At 37.5% G+C, this 24510-nt stretch overlaps 1 protein-coding gene across 1 annotated transcript in view; it reads right to left on the bottom strand.

Moving 5' to 3' along the window:
- DPP10 (dipeptidyl peptidase like 10) overlaps window positions 1–24510 on the bottom strand; it is a 254412-nt gene that overhangs the window by 15664 nt on the left and 214238 nt on the right. Inside the window, exons 11-19 of the mRNA XM_071562404.1 lie at window positions 22065–22188; window positions 19929–19967; window positions 18692–18799; window positions 15048–15139; window positions 13530–13577; window positions 12740–12861; window positions 8861–8908; window positions 6947–7045; window positions 6768–6837 (exon numbers count right to left, since the gene is read on the bottom strand). Of these exons, the coding sequence (XP_071418505.1) occupies window positions 6768–6837; window positions 6947–7045; window positions 8861–8908; window positions 12740–12861; window positions 13530–13577; window positions 15048–15139; window positions 18692–18799; window positions 19929–19967; window positions 22065–22188 (750 nt within the window). The remainder of the gene's footprint in view (window positions 1–6767; window positions 6838–6946; window positions 7046–8860; window positions 8909–12739; window positions 12862–13529; window positions 13578–15047; window positions 15140–18691; window positions 18800–19928; window positions 19968–22064; window positions 22189–24510) is intronic.

The following is a 24510-nucleotide window of genomic DNA, read 5'->3' as shown; positions in this document are numbered from 1 at the left end:
TCTAATTATAATGAACTACTGTTCAATGGTACACTCTTCAGAGAATTATTTCTTCACCCCACTAATAAGATTGCAAGAAAGTCTGTGCCATTTCTGCTTAGGTGCAATATAAACACAGAAGTCTTCTTCCCACTTGACTTTGGATGGCCCTAAGGGGATCATGGGGTAGCCAAAGCACTACAGTAAAATCGAAGCCAACACCAAAAGGGCAATACAAACCTACAGACTCCTCAACATCCCTCAGGGGTTCCTTAAGGACCATCATCTCCAAAGTCAAACAACAAGAGAACAATTCAAATGAAGACTATGCCTAGCTCTTGATTTATTTTTCTTCCTTGTAAGTTGACAGCATTTACAACTTTCCGTTTTTAGTTTTGCTCCCAACTTTCAAGGTTCAGAGCTGCCCAGTGTGTCTTCAACAGCCACTGCACTCGAATTAGAAGTCCACTGTGGCAGCACAAGTGCTGATAGCTCAGGCACACTGCTGAGCTCACCACCAAGGTACTGTTTAAATAGTCAGAAGCCATCAATAATATACCAATATCATTGACCTCTGTGGTAATTTGTATGCTTCTTGCAAGGCAGTCACATACATCTCAGACTGCCTGGAAAAAGAGACAGCTCATTGTAAGTTCATATATTGCTGAAGAGAGAAGAACCTACTCTTTCAGACTAAAGTCTCTGTTCATGACTTGAGTCACAGCCTACAGGAAATAATGCCATGTTAGTGAGAGGCTGTTGTGCTGGACTCTGAGCAATACTTCTCTGCTATCATGACTGCAGAAAAATTTGTTTCGCATTTTGCACAATTAAAAGCTAATTTCCAAGATTTTGAATAGGAATTTTAGAAGTTACAGGACTGACCAAGAGAGAGAGAAGAAAATTTTTAAAAATACATATCAAATGACTGCTGTCATCATTACTTAATTTCCAATACATCTCCTTCTATTTCCGCAAAACGGTGGATTTGATGCAGCATATGGAGAAGGTAACCTGACAGTAAATATGTGAGAAAGACTACCACTCAAAGAATAACATCTATGCAAAGAAATGTTATTGATAAAAGTCATCTTTTGTATATGGTGAAACTGACTGGGGAAAGATCATTCAGTAAAACTGTTGCAAACAATAGAAAAATCCACTTCATTTTCAGATTTAATAAGCATCTCTTCCACAAGCATCAGCTTCCAAGCACACTCACCATTACTGGCCTAAAATCAAGGAACCTGAATAGTCTCAAACACTGAGAACAAAAAATTCCAAATGCTTTCTCTCTGTTCATATGCCCTGTTGAGGTATAGCAGAGTGCAACTAAAGACAAAAAGTTGACAATTCCTGCCTGCAATATGGCCAAACATATTAAAACACATGACCAGAAGAGATTCCATTACATATGATAGGCAGGACCAAAGCAGAGAGCATAGTATGAAAAAATACCTCTGTTTTTCTTAAAATATCTTTTTTAAATCCTTGGACCTGAAGGCTTTAAAAAATACAATTTTGAGAACAAGAGATGTAATGCTGTTCTGTGTCATAGGAAAAGGAGGAGAAGTTTTAAATCTCCTCTTGCTTTTATTTCAATGGAAGATTAAATGAGTATCCTGTTCACATAGCAAAATATATACTGCTGTGGGGGAATTGGGAATAGGGGAAGCTGAAAGAGGATGGATCTCAGCTCAATGATTCCATGAGACTTTTGTGTGGGCAAAACTGAAGAGAAAGGGAGTGATCAGATCCATCACTGCCCATAGCACCAGGACTGCTACTGCCAGTGAAACAGATGGAATGAGCCTCCAGTTTATTCCTCTTTTACACTAAGTTAAATGAATCCTCCCTCTAGGCCTTGAAAAATATTGCAAAGTTCAAAGATTGGGGAAGAACATCTAAAAGAGTGAAAAAGAAAAGACTCTTTATCAAATACTTTGATGCAACAGAAACACAAAAGATCAGTGGCAAACTATGCTGAAGCAGGATGAATACAGGCATGAAATGGATAGCTGGCAAAGTAATTAATGAATTATTCACGTCACTTAGGGATCCCCTAAAAAGTAAAGTTTTCAGCTGTTTAATAGAGGAAAAACTGGCCAAACAGAAAGGACTGCAGGGATGTCCCCCTTCCAAGAATATTGCAATTGAGAAGTGGAATCCACCAGGTATTTTTACACTTCAACATTCAGCCAAGTATTGTTCCTTCTCTTGCAACCTGCCAGTTAAAATAAGCAATATCCTTTATGACAACTGAAAGGCACACAAGACAGCTATTAATTGGCAAAGAGTTAGCATACCTTGGATTGTGGATATTTCCCAATACTTGCATTATGCCTCTCTATGTTTCTTCTAGTCTTTTAATGACTTGTTCTCAAAGCTCCAAAAAAACTTCACTTCAAACCCTATCGTCTTATCTTGCAATCAGTCCCGAGAGTGTATTCACTGGAGGCATAAACAGTTTGATTGCCTGTGCAAGGCCTAAAACTTTCATCTTTTCAACAACCAGGTAAACCAATTCCTGTTTATTACCAAAATATAAGAAAACATGTCAGCAAATAAACAAAAAGAAACCTCTTGGAGACAATTCACTGTTACTTTGGAGAATACCTGTTGGGTTTTCCTCCCTCAATTATCAGAACCAGCTTTCCACTGATTCAGTTTTACAATATCCACTTACATATTGGGCAACTTTAAATGGCATTAAATAATAGATACTGACATTTAAGATACATTACCTACAGATTTGAAGATATGAGGTTAATTATGTTCAAGGCAAAATAAAGAATAATTATCTATTCTGATTTTATTACCCAGATTAAATGCTAGAGTCTTTACTTAATCATTTCCTGTGTGTTACCAAGAAGTGTATCTTCCAACTTTTTTAATGACTAAGGTGAACCATAATGAGAAAATCAAGGATCTGAAATTTAAACTTTGATCTTAATTATATAGCAAAAATGTGATAATCACTCTTTCAGGTAATTATCATAGAGCTCTCTAATCTATAGCCACACTGTATGTATTATATCAGAAGGAAACTGAGTGTGAAATGCATTAGTGTTTAGGAGAATAAATGGAAGCAAGGAGGTGTTTTAATCTATTTAACATTTTATGGGCTAAACATCACCATTCTGGAAAGAAAAATAGGGCTGCCAGATATAACTGGTTTCTACATGAGAACTATTTGTAAGATAGCCCAGCCATACAGATAGACATAAATTTTAACACAGCAGCACAATGATCTATTATTTGAGCATTGCAGCATGCAATTTGCAACTGCTAGTGGATAAATGTTCACAAAATTCTTATGATGAAGGTTACAGGATATTCAGGGCCTGGTCCTTGAGCTTGTGCCTACATAGGACTGTACTCAGCTCACACCCAGGTTTCGCACCAGGACCAGATTCCACTGACAGGGCTCCTTTCCCGATTCAACCTTAACACTCAGGCCCCTGGGGCCCACGTGCTGGAAGTTCAAATTTCCCTGCAGACATCTGTGCATAAATACAGGAGCCTTATTATAATCATGCACATTTGAAATGGTTACTAGCTTTCAGTGCTTCGAAAAAAATCCACACCAGGTAGCACCAAAGTTCCTCTGCATTACTTGTTTCCAAATCCTGCTAATGTCATTGTAATCCTGTTGATCCATAGAGCACATGAACATCACACAGAAGTGCTCGCTGCTAGTGAAAATTTACAGTAACAACATGAATCTCAGTCATAAAAAACCACTTTATTTTGAGACAGTGAAACCAGCCACCAACACAGAAGTTCTGCAGAGATGAGACCACACAGGCCAAATAGGTTCTGGCAAAATACAGGACACTGGAAGATCAATCCTCACCAGAGCCTTGGAGTGATTCTGGAGCAAAGAGTGCGGCCAAACAGCAAGTCTGGAAGTTCCTACATGCCATATGTACCCTCCAGCCAAGGGGACAAAGCCAACATGCACTCAGAAACTTCTGTGCGCTTAACAAGGTATTTAATTTGCACTGCACAGACATATTATGTGAATTTCAGGTTTAAACTTACATTCTCTTTTCCTCATCTTCCTTCCTGCCTTCCCTCTCTTCTTTCTTAAGCCCTTGGCAAAATGCAGTGCTACTGAGATGGAAAGCAAAACCCACTTCTTATCTGGTAATACTCCTCTTTTCCAGTTATATGTCTTCTCTTTATACACATCTAAGTGCATGTAGCCTGGATCAAGGTGTTATATAGAATCTTCTATCCAAAAAACGGACATACAATTAAACCAGCACTCTTACAGGCACATTTGTAAGCATTCTTTTTCAAACTTTCAGTAGCTGGATTATAATGATAATTGTATCATGACTGGGAAGGTAAGAAACAAAGTAGATGCAGCTAAACAATATGAAAGACAGTGCTTGTTACCAACCACTAATTCTGGTCTACCACTTCCAGCAGTAGGAACAGGGTGTTTCTCAATCAGTCCCAACAGTACCACTCTGGGAGTCAGGAAAGTCAAATCTGTGGGAAATTATACCATCTATACAACTAATCAGTGTTCTCTATAAAAGCTGTATGTTTCTCCTAGGACCTGGATACTTTTTTTTTTAAGTAATACTTCTGATCATGAAATAAACCTTAAGATGTGGATTTGGAGCTGTGTGGGTCAAGAAATCACCCCCTAAACACCCAAGATACCCAATCATTCTTCCTCAAGATCTAGGCAGAATTTATTAGGCTCAAATAATCATCCCACAGTGGAATTTCCCATAACTTCAGAGACAGTTTTCGGTTTTATATTTCATTTGGGGACTTCTTTAATAGGAAAGGGGAACGCTGGCAAGCTTAGTTTAAAGTCTGTAAAAAGCTGTTGAAGAAAGGTAACTTCTTTCTCTTCTAGGGAAGAGGAAGACATAAATAAGCTACATTACATGAGCCAGGACAGATTTCAAATTTTCAGTTTCATATTTTCATTAATGTGTATGGTTTTCTAAAACCAACCCATGCTAGAGCTAACATTGAAATTATGATATTGCAAAGGTAAGTATTTGACTGGAAAAGGCAGTCTCCACGCTTTAAATGTAGATACAACAACCTGTATTCATAAGTTGATGAATTTTCTTTTATTCCCCATGCCCATCATAAAAAAAACCCCAAACCCAAACAATTATAAGACATATCCATACATTATAACTTGACCACACTATTTGCTCATTGGGTACTTTGTTAAGTTTAAATTCAGACCTTGCCTCTACACTGTTCTCCGTTCTTGCAACTCTCAATATCAAAAACCATTTCAAAATAGGATTTCCTTAGCTTTTCTTTCTTTTTCTTTTCCTGTAATTTCTGACCTTGGACTTCTCAGGTTTCTGATCCTTCCCTTCTATAGTTATACATGAGTCTATAATCTCTTATTTTACCACAGCTCTATATGGCAGATTATGTATTTACCAGAATACTTACAAAGGGAAGCATTACACTGCCAGCATCTTAGCAAATGCTTACTCTCAGGAAAAGGAATAAGCACAAATGTTTACAAGTCCCTGCAGTGCTGCTGGGGTCAATTCAGACAGTCAGTTTGCCTTTGGCACACTTATAAGAGCTGCTTAAAATATAATCATGCTTCCAAGATCAGGCTAGCATATACTGCAAAGATGAAATAATATCAGTGCCATGTTTCACCACAAGAAAACAAAAATGTCTTCATAAACCAATTATAGCAGAGAATCTCCATAACTGCAGATAAATACAACAGAAAAATTATGAATTTTTAAACACAAGCTGAGCTTAGCAATAGCAGTTTCATGCCTCTCTGTCCTATTATCTAGGATCTGATCTGAGTAGAATTTTGGATCATTCAGCAGCTCAAGCTTGTAAAGCTCCCCTCACACCAACAGTAAGGATCTCTGCTGTCATTCAGGGCAGATCTGCTCCAGGTGACACAGCTCAGTAACGTGGCATTTTCATTACATTTAGCAGTACACTCCTACACCTCTGTTACTGAAATTCACATCAATGCCTTCCAGATGGGCCTGGAAGAAGATCTGTAGGTACAGAAAAGCCCTGTGCACCCATGCTGAGCTCAGGTGGAGGGAAAGGGGTGGTGCTCTGAAGAGGCCATGCCCATTTTCCCTGGTAGCTTCAGGCACACTCATGCCTGCTCTTTCCCTCTGCTACACATTGCACAGACATGCAACTTAAAGGCTGACTGTCTGCAAGAAACATACACCCTATTTCTTTTTTTGAAGAGCAGCACAGGAGGCCAGGAAGTACCACTTTCCTCCCACAGAGGTTTTCTACAAACACCAACAGACATTGGATCATGCCTATAACACCTTTAGCCATTGATGCTCAAAAATAATGTTTTCTTCTTTCCAGTGTTCCTAAAAACAGTTTTACTTTATGCATCTTAACTGAGCCCCTCTTAGAAGCTCTACCCGTTTTCACCAAGGATAAAAAGGAGAATATTCTCTGAACGAGATCCTCTGTGATTAGGATCAGTATGGGTCCAGGAAAGACTGCAGAACTACTCACAGATACACCATCAGAAGTGCCAGTGCCTCACGTACATAAAAGTACAGAGAAGCAGAGTTAGGTTTGACGAGCTCAAAAAAACATCCCCGGCACCTCTACCAGAGAGCACCTACCACAAAGTCTTCTCAAGAACAAGCCTTTTGATTTATCAACTCAAATCCATGAGGCAATTTTCCTACACAAAGTAAAAAAAAAATAAACCCTTTTCTAATTCCAGAGTTAAATGATTTCTATGATTTTTTTATTATTTTGTGTGATTCCACATAGATACTTACATTAATAATAGAAGAGCATACTGGTTTCGATCTGTGAAATCTTTTGGCAGTGACAACTGTAAAGGCAATTCTTTTAAGAAAAGAGAATAACATTAAAGGCTGGTAGTCACACAGATGAAAAACAGTAACATTTTAAGAAAGCTTTTGGTTTTGCTAAAATAACATTTTGCCAGATTTACCGTAATCCTTAATGTGAAACGTTTTGATTTCAGTCTTGTAATTCTTTTTCTTAAAAACAGCTTCTTTCAACACAGCATTGTTTTCCAAAACATAAAACTCTAGAAAACAGGAAGAAAAAGCATGTAGGGAGGCATGGAGAACCATCACACCAGATATAAATCAATGAAAATGAGACAAATGTGCAATGATAAATCCTGTAAATTAATTCCTTCTGTAAATATTTCCTTACAATCCAACTACCTTGCAATTCAGGAACTGATCAACCAGCTAATTCAAAAGATACACACCTAGTCCACTTCTGTCTTTGGCAGGTTTTGCTTTCACCAAGCACTACCAAGGAAATTGCTGATGACTAAATGACAACTAATATCTCTGATAAATACTAACAGGGGCTGTTACAGCAAAGGCTTCTCTGCTGGACAATATCCTAAGCCTCATGTAGGCATCCTTTTCAAGCTACCTATTCCAAGGAAATATTTAGCCAGCACAGCTCTGTGTAGTCACTGAATGTCCTTACTTGCCTTCTTCACTTCAATCAAGAGCAAGATATCATCAGTTTAAAGCTGTAGACACATTTGAAGCAATTCTTTTACACATCAAAGAAGGACTAATTTGTAATTTGTTTTTCTTTTTGTTTTTTACTCAAATTACTCATGTAGCTTCCAAAATTTATATTTTTTAAAATAAATAATAAACTCTTCACTTACGGTCAAAACTAGATAATCTAAGGAGAATGTTTATTCTGGGCAGTCAACCAAAATAGAATAATTATAGTCTGAGGATGGAATAATTGAAGTAATTCCTAGTCATTCTTTTATGAATTGAAGAAGTTAATCTAATCTTGCACTGAAACACTAATGTAAATTATATCTCTTGTTATTTGGCTTCTTGTTGTTACAACAAACAACATCTCTCTATCCTGACTTGTTTTGCCTTACTCTAAGACGCTGCACATAAATTTCTATTTCAGTAGTTCACTAGTAACAGTATTTTAGATGCAGGTAATAAAGAGCAAAAGTGTCTTCACAGCACTGAGTTCTACAGCAGCCAATGAATTTACTTTGAGCTACCCCTTATTGAGCTGGATAAAACTCTGTGCCTTTGGCTGTGCATTAATGAAATGAGGGTATGTAAGAATTGGTCTAGTGTTTTTGAACAGAAAGATGTTCCCCATTCCTGTAACCCACACCTTCAACATCTTCATGCTAGTGGGTCACAGTGGAAGTGGAGGTAGCAGAATTGTCTCCTGCACCTCAGGAATAGCTAGGTGAGGAAAACTCTACTGCTGAAGGACAGTCTACCATTAAAAAGCACTTCAAGCAGCCAGGAAAACACAACAGATTTAGTGTCAATATACAAAAGAATAATGAGTAAAACTTGAGAAACAGAGGCATAGAATACCCTTCTAAAATTCTTTATTATTGGTTTTGTCTTCATTGAAAATGTCAGCGGAGTTGTTCTGGTTTGAGAAATATAACAAAAGAACCTCAGCGTGTTTAGGTCAGCTTTTGTGATCAGTCATCCAAGGACTATACCTTACATCAACATAATTGGACTGTTAACTTTGAAAATATCTCTAAAAATACAGAAGTTGTATTGTAATGGCAGCATGACTTACATAGGAAGTGAAGACCAACCTGACACCTAATTTACTCAAGTGTAAACAGGAGATGAGTCATATGAATTCAGCATAAAACACATCTGGAAAGCTTGGGAAAGTTTTAGTTATTTGCTTAACTTCTTTCCTTATCATTTGATGATGTGGATGTTGCTAAAAGGTATTTAATAGAATTTTATATGAATAAGCTATCTATTAGTTTTCATGTACTTTCAATGGCCTTTCCCTTCTCCCCCACTCTCCAAAACAATCAGAGATGATAATAAAATTTAACTAATTCATAAGGAATACTCACTTGCAGTATTACTTGTACTGTGCACGCTGACAACTGGAACACCTGGTCCTGTTTGAGAAGAGAGGAAAACAGAGGCAGTGTAGGGCAGTCAGTGCTCTGTAGGGCAGTCAGTGCTCAGCAGTTCAGTAACACAATGAGAGCCCCAGTCACCACATGGGGTGGGATCCTGCAAGCTCCGTACACACACTGCCCTTCAAACACAGCAGGAGCTCTACTGGTGCCTCCTGGGAAGGACACAGGTTGGACTACAGTACCAAAGAAGTGTGAAACAGAGGCCTTATGCCTGTTCAGCAAACAGTCCAGAGTCTGCACCCACACCCAGAAGGAGCACCTTTTTTTTTCATCTTTAATCTCCATATTTTACTTTTAAGTGAAGAATAAAAATTACAAAGGCACTTAATAGCACTGTCAAAAATACAGCAGTTTGACATTCAGGAACAGTAACTTTAGGTTGACTGGGAGGTGATTTAATGATAATATTCACTTATATTTTTATGGAAAAGATATAGAGGTGTTGAAAAATTTTCACATATTTCACTTAACTATCTGTTTAAGCAGGTCCTTTGGTATGCTTACTCTGTAAAACCAATAGCATTTCAGTTAAAATCTAGGTGTAATGTAAATTAATCCCATTTCAGACACTATATTTTTACTGTACCACTAAGAAACTAAAAGCACCAGGAAGAATTCTGCATGTCAACAGCTACTGTGCAAATGCACAAGATGGAACTGGGATGACCAAGGGTTCAGCATACTCAGAAGCAGAGCTGAGTCTGCTGTTCCTGCTCTCAGGACCCTCCTAGTGTGAACCTGCAAAAGAAAACACAGTGTTCCCACTCCCAACATGGAATTTGCACACAAGAAGCTTAGTTTTACCTTAGTGAGACAAGAGTTTAAATTACAAGTAGTCAGTCACTATTGAACTAGGGAGAATGATGCAGATAAGCTGAACTCCCTGAGGACCCCATAGCAGATGAAGGCGTGTACCCTCTGAAATTAGGAGTTACAACTCCTCTTTTTTTGAGGAAAAAATAATTCCCTATGAGAGCAGTTCAGAGACAGAGCATAATTTATGTGTTTTGAGAGGTTGTCTCTCTCAATTAATTACGGCATGAGCCTAGGGAAATGCAAATACCTGAAATAAGTAGCATGATGCCATTTTCAGCCACCACTGAAGATTTTTATCTATTTCATTCAGCCTCAAGAGGGACTATTGACAAAAATCTTCCAGGTAGATGGCTGAGAAATCACGGCTTTGTTTTAGCTCTTCAAGAAGATAATTTCTTCACATGCTCTTTTCCTTTGGTTTGATTTTATTTCCCCCAGCTCTTTTTTCTTCTGAATTTTTCATTTTACTTAAAATTCTTATTTCAGAAACACCATTTTTGAGTGGGAAAGCATTGATCTCTGGGCCAGATCTCTTTGGCATATTAAAAAGTGGAAGGATGGTGACAGATTTTGAAAAAAAGGAGATTGTAGTAGATTAAAAAGCCAAACACAGAAAAAAAAAAAGATAGACCTGTCTCTACAGATCATCAGAACTAAGTACAGCACCCACATTTCCCATTGAACTCCTTTTATTAACCCTAAACCCACAGCTTATTTCCTGCTGTGTAAAAGGGGAGAAACAATTACTCTCTTTGTGAAGTATCTTATTTGAGTGAAGATATTAATATCTGTTAGTGTTTATGAAGTGCTAAAGGAAAAATTCACAAGCAGTGTGGAAAATAAGTGCAAAGGATGCACTTGCCAAAACTGAGGCCGGTCCTCCATCCATCAGACTAGAAAGAACTCCTCACCCAGGAGAGTCTCTGGAGATGGATAGAGCTGGTGTACTGAGACAGATCTCCTGCCTGAGGAAAACTAAGAAGGACAAACTATTCTAATGAAGGTGCTTGTGGGTAAACAGGAGGTGGAAGAACTGACACTTGTATAGATCAAACTAGTTCAGAGTCCCTTAAAGACTCTTCTGGGCAAACTGCTTTTGTACCAATTGGGCAAGGCTTCTTATTGTGGGGAAATGTGTGTACATGCACATAGATATGTGTCGTGTGTCTCCTGGAAGCAGTTTCTCTCCCACTCCTACAAGCAGCACACTGCAGAAGAGTTTTGGTGCCAGTTCTATGGTAATGTTGGCATTGACTTTGATACTCCCAAATACCCAAGCCAGCAGAGCTGTGGCAGTAAACAGGGGCCACACTGCTGCTGTAACTGCCAGGCTCTGGTGAAACACCAGGGAAGACCACTGGATGACTGACAAGGTGACAAGCTGACAACTCTGCATAATATTAGAGGTAGGAAAAAACATAATGACAGTGGTTTATCATCCTTGCCCTCCACCTGCAGCTCAGGGCAGTTTGCTGGTTGCAACTCAGTGGAGTGTAGGTTTAATCCCAGGAGGATGATCTACAGCCTTACCAGCCCCAAGAGAGAACTGTCCCCTCCAAAGTCACTGAAAGTCATGAGCTTGTGAGTACATCCATGAACAACTTCCTACCAGCATCCATTTTTTTATATCAAAGGAATACGTTAAAAAATACAGGCTGAAAATACTTTGATAAAATAGCAACAAGAAGCTGTCCTTTTGGACCCTGTCACATTGCTGATTCAGGGAGAAAAACTCTTCCCAATTTACCAATCCTCCTTCTTGAAGGATTCTGAGACTTACCCCATAGGGACTGTATCAAGAACAGAAAAACACTCTGCTTAAAGCATGGGGGAACTCATTACTAGTGCGGTCTTTACTCAAATATAGACCTCAGGATTAGCTCTGTAACTTCTGCTGTAGATTTAACCATGTACAAACTATACAGTTTGTACAGGTTTTTTTCTAATCAGCTATGCAGTGTAGGTGAATTTAAAAAAAAAAATCCCTGCAACAAAAATAAAACCCAACCTCTTATTTTAGCCAATATATATTCATAGCTTGTTCGTTTGGATAAATTTAATGCTCAAGCCAGCAGATATATTATTTTTGTGCAAAACAAGAAAGTAGAGTTACAAAAGAGGTAGAAAGATGTATGCAAATAAAATGGGCTATTCATACGTATTTCAGATGAATTGTGTTCTACTCTTTTCAGTCTGATTCTAACTTTGCAAAAACACTGGGAGAACAGTGTCTATAAATATTGCAAGTTTCAAGGACAACGGTGCTAGCTCCACACTTTTTTATTGACTGTCTCATGCTTTTCTGAACCTTTTTTAATAATCTTACTTATTTATCAGTGTTTATTTCCTGACTGTAGGTTATAAGTTTCACAGCATGGGATGGTTCTAGTTTTTTGTTTATAGAGAAACTCTGATCCAATTGGTGTCATTTAGTGCTACTGGAACACAGCTAAAAATAAAACTTGAGGAGTTTTTTATTGCAATTGTATTGATAGAAAGGATGTGAGGATTAAACTATACCTGGATTTTGGTAGATACACACACATATATAAGGGGGTAAGTGTGCATAATACACTGTGCACACACAAATGTACAGACATAGAGAAACAGCATTACAGAAACCAGGCCCTCACCTTTTAACTAGTTATAGTCACACAAGATCCATCCCAATACATAAAATAATGAAGCTGTCACCAACCACCGTAACATCACCATAAATGCAAAATTTTTTGGTGAAGGATTTTTATTTACAGTGAATTAAGTTGATGCCCTTTACTTGGACAGAAGAGTTAGGACTGGAGATGCTTTCTGATATCAACTTGTTATTTATCTATTACACAGAACAACTTAGTCTTGGCATAGGCTCTGTACTGAACTTTGAGTATTCTACCACTGAGCTAAATATTAGATTCCAGCCTAATGCCTTTCTCAAGAGAATACAGTAATTCAGAAGCAAACATGGTACTACTACATGCCATGAATTTGCCTTACCTTTACAGTGCAGAAGAAAATGTCTATTCAAGGGGCTAAACTTTGCACTGAAGTATGTGCACTGGTCTTTCAGGATGTTACATGAGAGACACTGACGATTCAATGATCCCACTGTTGATACACTGGGGAAAAAAATGATCACAAACATTTGACATTGGAATAAAAGGCAATAAACCAAGAATTCTCTCATCAGAGTGACAGAATTTGTTTTAATCCCCAGAGTTGCCAAAATACCACTGAATCATGTTGTTTCTGATGCAAACTGGTTTCAGATGACTAAGTGGACTACTGTTCTGTAAACTGGGCAATGTGGACAGGATCTAAAACCTGCCCAAAGTGAGACTGGAACTGCAATAAGTAGCAGTGCTGTGGGGGAACAGCATTAGCAGGATACCCTGAAAAGCCTCATTACCTTCAGATTTATGCACTGAAGTTTGTGTAAAGATGAGGTGCTTTAAGTTATGTGATTAAACCCTATAAATATTTTTATTTAGAAAACCTTCATTACTTTCAAAATATAGTCATGTTAAATGCTTGCATTTAGGTTTAGCTTTTTAGATGCTTATAAATGACTAGTAAAGACATAATTGGTAAAACCATTTTGTGTTAAAATCTTTCTCATTTTTCAAGAGATGTAAAATATTGTTGGCATTATTAATTTTGAAAAGCTGTGATTCCTTGTTACAGCTCAAGCACACTAACTGTTACACAATATAAATGGTTACCCAAGCACCACAGCACTTACAGCTTGGATGAAGAAGCTGTTAACCCAGCCCCACATACTTCTTACCTGTGTAGTTGTCTTCCTCTTGGGGATCCCTCAGTGCTTAAGAAATAACTGTGCCCAAAAGATGAACAAAGTTAAACTCAGTATAGTAAACTCTTTGATGTGGGTAGTGTTTAGAGACATAAGAGACACCACAGATAACATTTTTAAAATTAAAAATTCCCAAATATCCAAGAAGATAAAATAGTTATATACAAACCTAAGTTCCAAGATTACACTCATTCCCCACACACAGAGTAGTTTATCCAGATTACATACGATTTCCTATTTTAACAGTGATGAATACAGTATTTTATGGTTTCTCTTTAATTTCTGTAATGCCCAGGAGCTCCAGTAGCGACCAGGATGCCTTTCTGCATATTACAAATACAGCAGAGAAAGTCTCCCCTTCACTCCAATAGTTTGCAATACAAATTCAAGTGGTAGATAAAGGCCACAATGAAATTATATCATGTATTACAATGGGTCTTATGATACCCAAAAGCCTTTTTGAGTTGTAGGAAAACCTTTTCTTCTATCTTGTTTGAATGAGTGGAAAGAGCCCGGGTAGTAAAACTGCTGCAGCAACACCAAGACAAGCCCTTGGTGTTTCCCAGGTGAGATTCCCACAAAGTTTCTGCCTGATAGGCAGAATGGCAAAGAATTCCTCTCAAGATGCTGAGACAACCCACATGCAGTCTGTCACCTCTCTGCAGGCTGAGCACATCCAAACATAATTTTTTCACCTGAGCCTGAAGAAGTATCCAGAAATTATCCATGGGTATATTTTCAGAACCCATGGAAAGATTCAAAAAGAGTTTTTTCTAGTACTAATGGAGGAGCTGTGCCTTGTTGCAGACTGAAAAAGGTCCTAGTTGAAATATCATTTATTTTAAAGAAAATGAGAATTAGATATGTCTATTTCTTGCCATGGGCAGATAGAAGATCCACTGAAGTTATATGAAGCCTTCAGACATTTGTGTCTTCCCACCAAGTATGTGCTGCATTTCCTTCCACTACAGCACTAAGATGGGCTTTGGAAAGATTTCTCTGTGAGGCAGCTATGTGAGAATCAGGAGTTTTGATAATCTCTATAAATAATTTGTATTTTTGAGGTTGAATCAGATCCTCAAAACTCTGAGGCCTGATGCAGTAACCAAGCAAGGATGAAAACTGAATGTTTGGTGTTTTATCAAGTACTAAAAATTTCCAATGACTCCTTATCTAGATTGCAGGAAAGAAGTCACCAAAATGTTATTACTGTTGCATTGTGTGTTGATTTCTTTTATTCAGAAAAATACAGTGAGTCAAGTGATGTCATGGTGTGCTTCTTTTCCCTCTGCATAAAAACACACACAGTAATGGAATGGCAGATAAATTGTCTTACAACTGCACTTTATGCACTCAGTTGTGTCAGAGTTATGGTAATGCTCAGAAATGAAAGAAACATTGTTTAATTTCAGATATGATATTTCCAGTTAAATAGATTCCATTTCAATAACTCAGATATTTTCATAAACCAACACAGAAAATAGTGCTTACATCTTTTGAGTATTTTCATCATATGCCAGTATTTTGATAACTTCCCAGTTTCCTGAAGTAAGGTGTCTCACACTGATTTGTTCACTTTTAGCCTGGAGAGAGATGGAAAATATTCACTTTCACCTTACTCGTTACATTTTGTTTTGTCTAGAAGGATTGTCACTACCATTTATAGCTTTTAAAACTAATATATAGCATAACATTTTTAAATCACAAACCTCACATTTTGATACGCCTGAACTTCAAGTATTCTTCACTCCCATATATAAACTTCTCAAAATCGTTAATGTCAGTTTTCATCACAATGTTTCTTTCAGTTGCCCATATGCACACAATGCAATCCTATACTTCAAGCTAAGGATCTCATCTTTACCCATACTTCATTTTTCCTAGTGTTTCTTTTCCTTTACAGTGGCATTCCAGGGAATCTTTCTCACACCCCTGAAGCCAAAACTCTGTTTTCAAATTCATGACAAACTTGGTAAAGAAAAGAGGTGATACTTCAGTTTCTGTTTCAGCTTTAGTGGGCAAAACAGAGCAGCAAGAGTCACAAAGGAGGCCAGATGGAGGATCCAAAGGTGCTTTCTGGTCTTTTGGCCTGTGATCCTGGGGCACCAGCCCATACCTAATTGCCATGGCCTCAATTTTCATGTGGCCCTCAAAAAGCCATAAAGGCAAAAACAGGTGGGGTTTTTTGTGTTTTTTTTTTTTTTAATCCATGCATTTCTGAACTGTACCCTGAGCTCTGTATCAACAGCAGCAACAACTAGAAAGCAGAAAATGCTCAAGGATGCTTATGAGAATGGCAGAACCGAATCTCTTAGAACTGATCTGTTTTCTAACAGACCCTCAGGGAAGGAATGATGTATTAACTGTATGATCAGACTTCCAAATACCAAACGAAATCAGGACATTGTGCTAAGCACTGTACATATGCTTATGATGAGAGCTCCTCATTCAGGAAGATTGTGATATTCAGTGCCATCTCCAGGAATTACTAAAATACATATTAGTGAATTATTATTAGTGACTATTTCTTCTCTCTCAAGAGAGAAACTGCAACAATTGAAAGAAATATTTAAATATTAAGATCACAGAATCTAACAAGAAACAGCAATAGAAAATCCAGCCAAGCGTTAATAAACCTGGTTATTTTTCAAGGTTACAGCCATAATACATTATTTATGAATCTTGCAGGAAATTATCACCTTGATCCATTAAAGTAACTTTATAATTCTTATTTTGTGGTTAGAAAAAGAGACTCTCTACAGCTGCAAAATTCCATGAAAGAAATTTCCAGATACATAACATATGATTCAATCTCACTTTGAGATTAGTTTCTTTTGAATATTTCATAAGTTACTAAAAGCATTTGAAAACAATAAACCACACATCCACCTCTCTGCATGCAGACAGTAAATTATGATAGGCAGTAACCTTTTAGACAGTAACACCCACTTGCATGAAGATTTAATTAGATGCTTCTGCTAACCTGCTTTGTGTCATTGACACATGCTTTTCTGAAGTACAGTCAAAGAAATGCAGCCCCAAAACAACCAGCATTTGTTGTAAGATTGACAAATCAACCTCAGTGATTAAATTAAAGTGAACCACTAAAATGTTCTTCTTTGCCCCTTCAAGTTCACATTGGTTCTGTGTTTGAACTTTCCTGCAGGCTGATTCCTGTTAATGAGCTAATATCTGTACTGTCTAGCACAGAGAAGGAATGCAAATCCAATTGCCAAATTCCAGTGTTACCCAAGCTCCACCACGGTAAAGCTGTGATCATCTGGGCACTGGTGATCTGCCAACTGCTTTAAATTCTGCAGGGCACCTGCTATGCTGCTGTGGCTCTCACAAGGTGTGACAAACATCTAATGTGACAAAAGACTTTATGTGCAACGCTTAATATACTTTTTATGCCTCCATGTTTGCTTTAGAAATAATGGACAATCAGATTAATGCAGTGTGTAAAACACATCATATAAACACATTTCCTGCCCTTTACTGCTCTGTATCAGCCCCATTACCATGCAGAATGTTGCTTCTGATGAATAATGCTTGATACATGGGACATCACATTTCCTTCTTCTCAGGAGCAGCTACATACTTAAAGCCAAATTTATCATTGGTTATACCATTCAGATTTGTTTATTCACGCTGATGGCAGTCAGAAGTATTTTTATATTTGGAGCTATGCAGTTCCCAGGGCTCTAATTCTGCCTAAAAAGGGCAGAATACTAAACATAAGCTTGACTTTAAACATTATTCTGGTGAATTGTGTGAAGATGTGTTTAAAAGTAGGTATATATTTAATTATCTTATTGATAAGAATGGGCTTAATTTTGCTTAAATATTTTCCTGAATTAGGATGAAGTTTTCTGGGCTTTTTAGTAGTGAGAAATGTCAGAGCCTACAGGTTTTAGGCAAATTTGATTGTATCTGTAACATCCTTGGGAATGCTGCAAGATAACTTTCAGATCTAGATCATTATTATTTTATGTATTTTTAAAGATATTTATTCATATTGAGAAACATACTAAAATAAGACTTGATTAAATAGTTTTGCTCTGGTGTGAATTTTCAGGTGGTTACTATATTAATACACCTTTACCAGACTGTCATCTGAGTTTGTGTTTTCTTTAGAAGACAGAATTTGACACGTCTTTGATGCCTTTTATCCTCATTGACTCTTTCTTGATACATTTACTCTAGTGAATGAGTATCTTAATTCTTGCTTCTTCAGGTTAAATTTTCATTAAATTTCTTTTGTTCTTGTTCTGTCTGTAGTACACTGTGAATGTATTTCAGACTTAATAATGTTCATACCAGAACAGTCATAAAGGCAGATAACAGAATCCCCGGTGCCAAGTCTGCTATTTTGATGTTTTGGGTACCCTGATAATCCCTCCTTTGTCATATGGCACTGCTAAAGTACCTGGATTAATGCTCTGCTGATTTAAATAGATGCCTTGGAGCATTCTGTTCCAGGACATAATTTCCTTTATTAGTTCATCACAACTTCATACTGGTGACCTTCAAAGTCATAGTGCAAATTTATCTTCTTTCAGATTCCTCTTTGGAAAAAGTAATGACCCTGAGAAATGGAAGGTGCTGAAAAATGTCGCAAAGGGTAATAAAAGAATTCTAACTTTCACAAAATTTTAAGTTTGTGTATTGCCTCCCTTTACTGTTCTGTGTAAGGCCAGATTCAGAAAAGATATTTAAAACTATACTTATGCATGTATAGTGCATATAGAGAGGGTAAAATTAATGTTTCTGCAGGTCTCTTGAATTTCTGTGCTATAAAACATTACCATTGACAGCAAGGTTTAAGAAGAAAACAATTCTGATTGTCTACAGAGGTGCAAAGAAAACATGAAATCTTCCAATGAAAGTACTTGGGAAGTACCTTTCATTTAGTGAACATATGTGCTACCACAGAAGAGGTCTAACGAAAAGAGAGAGAAACCTCCACTTTTTCTGGAAGAAGTTATAAATGTGTCCCCTCTACACCGAGTGACAACCTGGACAGGACAAATGATGACCCAAGTAAGTGTAGACCTTTGCAAGTGTCCTGTGTCCTCAGTAAAAGTCGCAGATGATCACTAAGACATTAAAAACAGCCTGAGGGAAAACCTTACCTGCACAACGAACATGGCTATGTGGTGGAACTCGCCCCGACCTCCCTGCTTCACTGGGACAGTCATGAAGAACTTACTCCCGTTCTTGGAGAAAACCGGCTCTTCATTCTATACATGGAAGATCAGGTCAGTTTGCCACACTATTCGTTATTAAACTTCTTAACAAAACATCAGCTTAGGCTTTTTGTCTCCTTGGTTTTGGTAGTTGCTATGCTCATCAGTCAACTGGAGAGAAACCCTTACATTTTAAATATATTCTACTAAAATGAACAAAAATGGATGGCTAAAGCATGTAAGTTCATGCTATGTGCAATCTTGCCCTAAAGCACTGGTTCCAGCCCTTGCTGAACTATCAGCACTGGTTCCAGCCCTTGCTGAATTCACCCTCACAGGGAAAGTTCTAGTAATTTCAGCCTTAATGCAGGGGGATTTTCCAGGATACTTCCCTTTACAGACCTACAGTTTCTGAAAGAAGTTAAGTCCTACCAGTGATGAGGAGAAGCAAAACTTTCAGGGGTCTTGACCCAGAGAAACATTACTAAGTACACGCTTAACAATCTCTGATTTTGATAAAGTTGCATGGAAAAAAAATAAGCACATTGAAGTGATATCCTGAATCAGGGTCTTACTACAAATTGTAGCATGATGTGATATCATCTCTTCATCTCTAACTTCACACAGAAATATTAAATGAAAATGGTTTGCTATAAAGGCATAGTTTTTTGATAAAATGATTTCTCATTTGCACATTGCAAAATGAAGTCTAAATTGTATTTTAAATAGAATGTGCTTCATCCATTTATTGGACAGTTCTTCTGAAGCTATGAAAATGGAATAATTTGCTGACATATTAGATCAACATATTGTTCTTGGTGTGAATTTAGAAACATTACACCTACATATTCCAGTTATAGTCCATATGATTTCTAATCTTTGAACTTCTTTGGATTTAATTTGGTGAGGTTATTTTTTAATCAGAAAAAAATCAACACAGTTCATAGGACATGCCTGGAATGGGATTCAACTCATCTGTCTTTAACCATCCCAGAGTTAGGTAGTTAATCTAAGTGCTTACTGAACTGAATGCAGACAGATTGGAAACTGAAGGGAATATTGCCTCCAAAACCCTCACAGGTGCCTCAGGATTTTATTAGCTTATAAAATATCACATAATTAAATAAAAATGACAATGAAGCAATTACACATTATACACACTGAAATAGAGTTTATACTGTACCTGTTTAGGAAGCCACATGTCTGACTGCATTTCGTATTTCTAAAAAAAAAAAAGGAAAAAATTGGTTTTATGGAATAGCTATAGATCTATTTCCTATATTCAGTAAAGGGTCTTTAGGTATTTTATTGTTGTTTTTTTTTCCTACTGTGCTACAATCTTTGCATCCCTTTGTTGGCACTTACATTGAAACAAATGATAATTTAATTACAAAGTCAGCTGCTTTATTCAGAGTTTTTGGTACACCACCACAGGGGACCTAAGAATGCCATTTTCAGTCCTTTCTGATTAGCTATCAAGCTTTACACAGGCAGTTCTATTTGTTTTTTACCTCTAGGCATCATCTGACAACTGGATATTTTAGGTCCTTCATCAACACTGGGCAAACAGCCAGCACAAAGCTCAAATTATGAGACCTTTTCAAATCATAATCCCGTGTTTTAATGGGTTATAATGTGGCACTAGTGATGAGAAAAAATGATAAATACAAATAAATACATCATCCCAACTGAAAAAACACAACTAAAATATCATGCACACACTGTTGAAATAAAATATAATATACATCAATTGTTGAAAATTGTCATAGTCACATTGAAGTAATGCAAATTTATTAGATACAGAAGCATCTGTACATATAGGGCCTGAGAAATGAAAATCTGTAGCTATTACAGCAGCTGGTTTTATATTGTATTTTTGAAACTGAGAATATGTGCAAAATTCTAGGGGGAAAAAAAAATTACAGTTGAAATCAAATGGTGTGATACCTGGGTAAATTCTCACAATAAGGCCTTTGCTCATCCATTAGTGATTTCAAGAGCATCCCATTATCCCAGTGGGTGCAGCACAGGAACCATCCACGGGTACAGGCATGAGCCTGATCTGAGCTGAGCTTACTGCAGTGACAACTCTTCATCCTCACCCACTTAAAAAATGTGCTTTGTTGCACTCTAAGTCCTGTGGAGTGGAACTTGTCAGTCCCTCTCTCTCTCTTACATCATGCCCTGGGTTACAGCTCCCTGTACACCTACTTCAAACAAGTCCAATTGACCTTGGAGCACATAAGGGTTTCCCTTTGAGAAGTGACTGCTCACAGTGGTTCATGACCATCTTTCCTAATAAAAAGACATGAGGCTTGCAGGAACCAGGTAGAAAACAACCCAACCAACAAATCTCTATGGACACACCCTTAACCCATATTCTGGGAACTTATTCATAGTTTCTGAGTCAGGAAAAGCAACCTGCACTATGTAGCAAAAGAAGTAGATGAGCTCAGAAATAATCTCTAACAGTTCAACATGACTGACTTCAGTAGCAGACACTGATGGGAGCCTTTTGACTCAGAGGTCAGCATTAATCACTCATAACCATTTACTCTGCCAAATTATACCCTCTACTTTGAAGTATCTGCTAGTACTGATATTAGCAAGTACAGAAAATGTTTATACATTTAGCTGGTTCTGGGAAGAGATCATGACTCAGAATGGGAAAGAGGCCAATTGCATTCAAGATGCAAGACTGATTGAAAATGGAGAGAAGTAATGTATGAGTATCAGAAGTCAAATTTGGGGTCAACAGATGGGATGTGGCTGGATTCAAATACAAAAATGTATTTCAGCTTGGGTTACGTTCAGAAATCAAGTATCCCTTTTGCCTTACAATTTATTTTTTTCTGAAGTTATTTAATTCTGCTATAGAATTTGAAGGAGTTATCAGAGTTTTACACCTTTTCCTTAAACATATATAAGCTGTGAGAGACAGAAAGATCTAAAATGAAACTCTGCAGGAGGAAAGAGAAACCAGTCAGCTGAAAATATCTGAGGGAAGACAAGCTTGTCACTGCTATCCCAAGTACACGAAGTTCAGCAACTGCAGTTTCCACTAAAGTTAATGAATGAACAAAGCTTAGTAATCCTGAAAATGTCACTCAAAGTTGCTAATTGCATGAAATTGTTTCACCACATTTGGAATTTTCTCACATCCATTTCCTCCCTGTTGACTAATTATATTGAACTTGCAACTACTGCATCTGCAAACTCATTTTCAAAAATCTTTTTTTCTGAATATGGAAATAAAATGCAGAAGAAACCTTAAAAAGAGATCTAAGGGGAAAAAAACCCCAAAACCCAAACAACTTACCCTGCTACAAGCCCCAGTTGTGGTTTCACAAACTGTAAGGATGGAGATATTCTGAGCTCTGTTTAGCCATCTCACCACAGCCTTGGTGTTGCTTACCCATTTCACCATGGTGATATAATATTCTCTAAGTAAACATATAAAACACAAAGTTCAGATCATTGATATTTCAGATTGGGCTTAAAAAAACCCCAACATATAAACAGTTCATTTAAATGCTGAATTTGTACTGCATGACAGTATCAGTACTGAAGGATGGAGAGAACAACCCCAAATGACCAGCACCTACCTGTGTTCCTGCAAGTGGACAGGCTCAGTCCTTCAGTGTGCTGTTCCCCTGGGAAAGTTTTGCATTTATATACAAACTTTACTAACTGTGAAACATATGTTTGCCAATACACATGAACCCTGTACTTTCCAGGCAGCTTAAAAACAAGCACTGAATTCCAACAGAAGACAGTATTTCCTATGCCAAATACCTTCAGAAGACACATATTTTTGAAAATGAATTCAGTCCTACTGCCAAACCCCCAAAAGTTCTGTAAGTCTGTAATGTCTAAGTACACACAGAGACCAGTTTAAAACATCACTTGTTATACAATAACAAGTATTTTATAATGGGTTTTTGGAGAAAAGGGAAGTTCTACTCAGTATCAGAGTGTTTCTGCTACTGTTTTAACAAACAGCTCACAACTGTCTGTTTCTCAACAACTCTGGCTGAGCACATGAGACTTATCAGGCACAGACTCACAGAATGGAAAATTTGCCTCCTGTCTCCCAAAACCCTACTAGGCTGTCAGGCTGGGGATGTTACAGAAGGAGACCAGTTGCAGCCTGTCATCCTAGCCAGGGTATTTTCTTCACTTCCCCGCTGCTGGCAGCTGGCAGCTTTCACAGTCCAGTTGAGTTTAGTGCAACAGTGAAGTGAGCTTGTCTGGAAACTCAGACCCCCTTTAAAACAAGGGGTTTAGCTTGCCTATAATTAGACTTTTAATCTAATACTGATGGAGATCTCATTACTCTTTGACAACATGTATTTAATTATACATTCAAAAGCCTCCTTGCTAGATCAAAGATGCTAAGCAGCACCACCAGCAAAACTGTGTACAGCTCTGATGCTGCACACAGAAGATGCACGAGACACAAATTCTCTGCCACTTCACCCAGCCCCAGGCTGGTGCTGTATTTGCAGAACAGACCTGAACAACCCAGCATGCACAGCTTTCTTTTGGCTTTTATATTTCACTTTTTGTAAAACAGATATATTCACATGTGGATACCAGAATCATAACTGGAAACGGTGACTTCAAGTGTATATGAGAACTGCCTCCCTCTACTAGTACTTGGACATCATGGCAGAGCAGCACCTACAGCTGGCAAAGTCCAAATTATCCCTGAACCAAAATTCCAGCCTTGAAATATTCCATTTGAAAAAGTCTTCAGTGAGGGATGGAAACAGCAGATTTAATCCTACAGAACCCAGCTAATATAGTAGTTAATAGTCCAAGCCAAACCATAACATCATTTTTCCATCACAGACAAAAACTCCTTGAGCACTGAAGTAAAAACAAAAGGTCACTTAATGATCCCTTTTTTTCCCCTCTGCCAGCAACTATGCATAAAAATATATTCAAGTTTCACCACATTACGAATTGTTTATCAGGAGTGTAGTGTAGTGTGTGTATATATGTAGAAACATATACTCTTATGAAATTCAACATTCTCTCCAGGTAATATTCCTTTGGAATTCAGAGCATTGCAGGTATTGTTTCACACACACAGTGGATACAGAGCAGTAGTGTCATTGCATGTCAACAGACAGGACCAAGTTGAAGTTTGTAGAACAAAATTGTAAGTTTTATTAGACTAGCTGAAGCAGTTAAATAAAACCAGAGAAGCATGCAGGGCAAAAAATGTTTCAGTTCAGAGGAAGCTGCAATCAGTTCATTTCTCCAAACTTCTCAGGCTTTTTTGCAACTAATCTATCATACCAGTAATGAAAATATGTGCTGTCTCTTTCCCTTCAGACCCAAATACACAAATATATTGGGATTTCTAGACCCTCTGCATTTGAATACACATCAAGTGTCCTCAGAACCCCACTTTAAAAAAGAAAGACTATGATTGCTTTCTGAACAAAGAACTGAAGCAAGATATTAAGATGTGTTTGCCACTGAAGGAAACATAATTGTACACATGAAATGGAAACATCAAGAGGGAAATGCACGGAGTACAACCATGTGTTTAAAGGAAGACTCTTATTCTTTTTGTGGCATTAATGGTGCACAGTAGGTGGTAAATTTTTCTACAGTATAAAAATTTCAGGAGTAAATTTACAAACATTCTTTCTTTCTTTACATCACAATAACCTAAACAAAATTTGAGAAATATTACCAAGCACCTTTACAGAATTACTTCAAGAAGTAAATGAAGGCAGAATATTGAATTT

Source organism: Pithys albifrons, chromosome 8, assembly GCF_047495875.1.
Source record: "Pithys albifrons albifrons isolate INPA30051 chromosome 8, PitAlb_v1, whole genome shotgun sequence".
Classification (NCBI taxonomy): Eukaryota; Metazoa; Chordata; class Aves; order Passeriformes; family Thamnophilidae; genus Pithys; species Pithys albifrons.
Note: the sequence above shows the minus strand (reverse complement) of the source record. Positions and strands in the feature narration are given on the sequence as shown.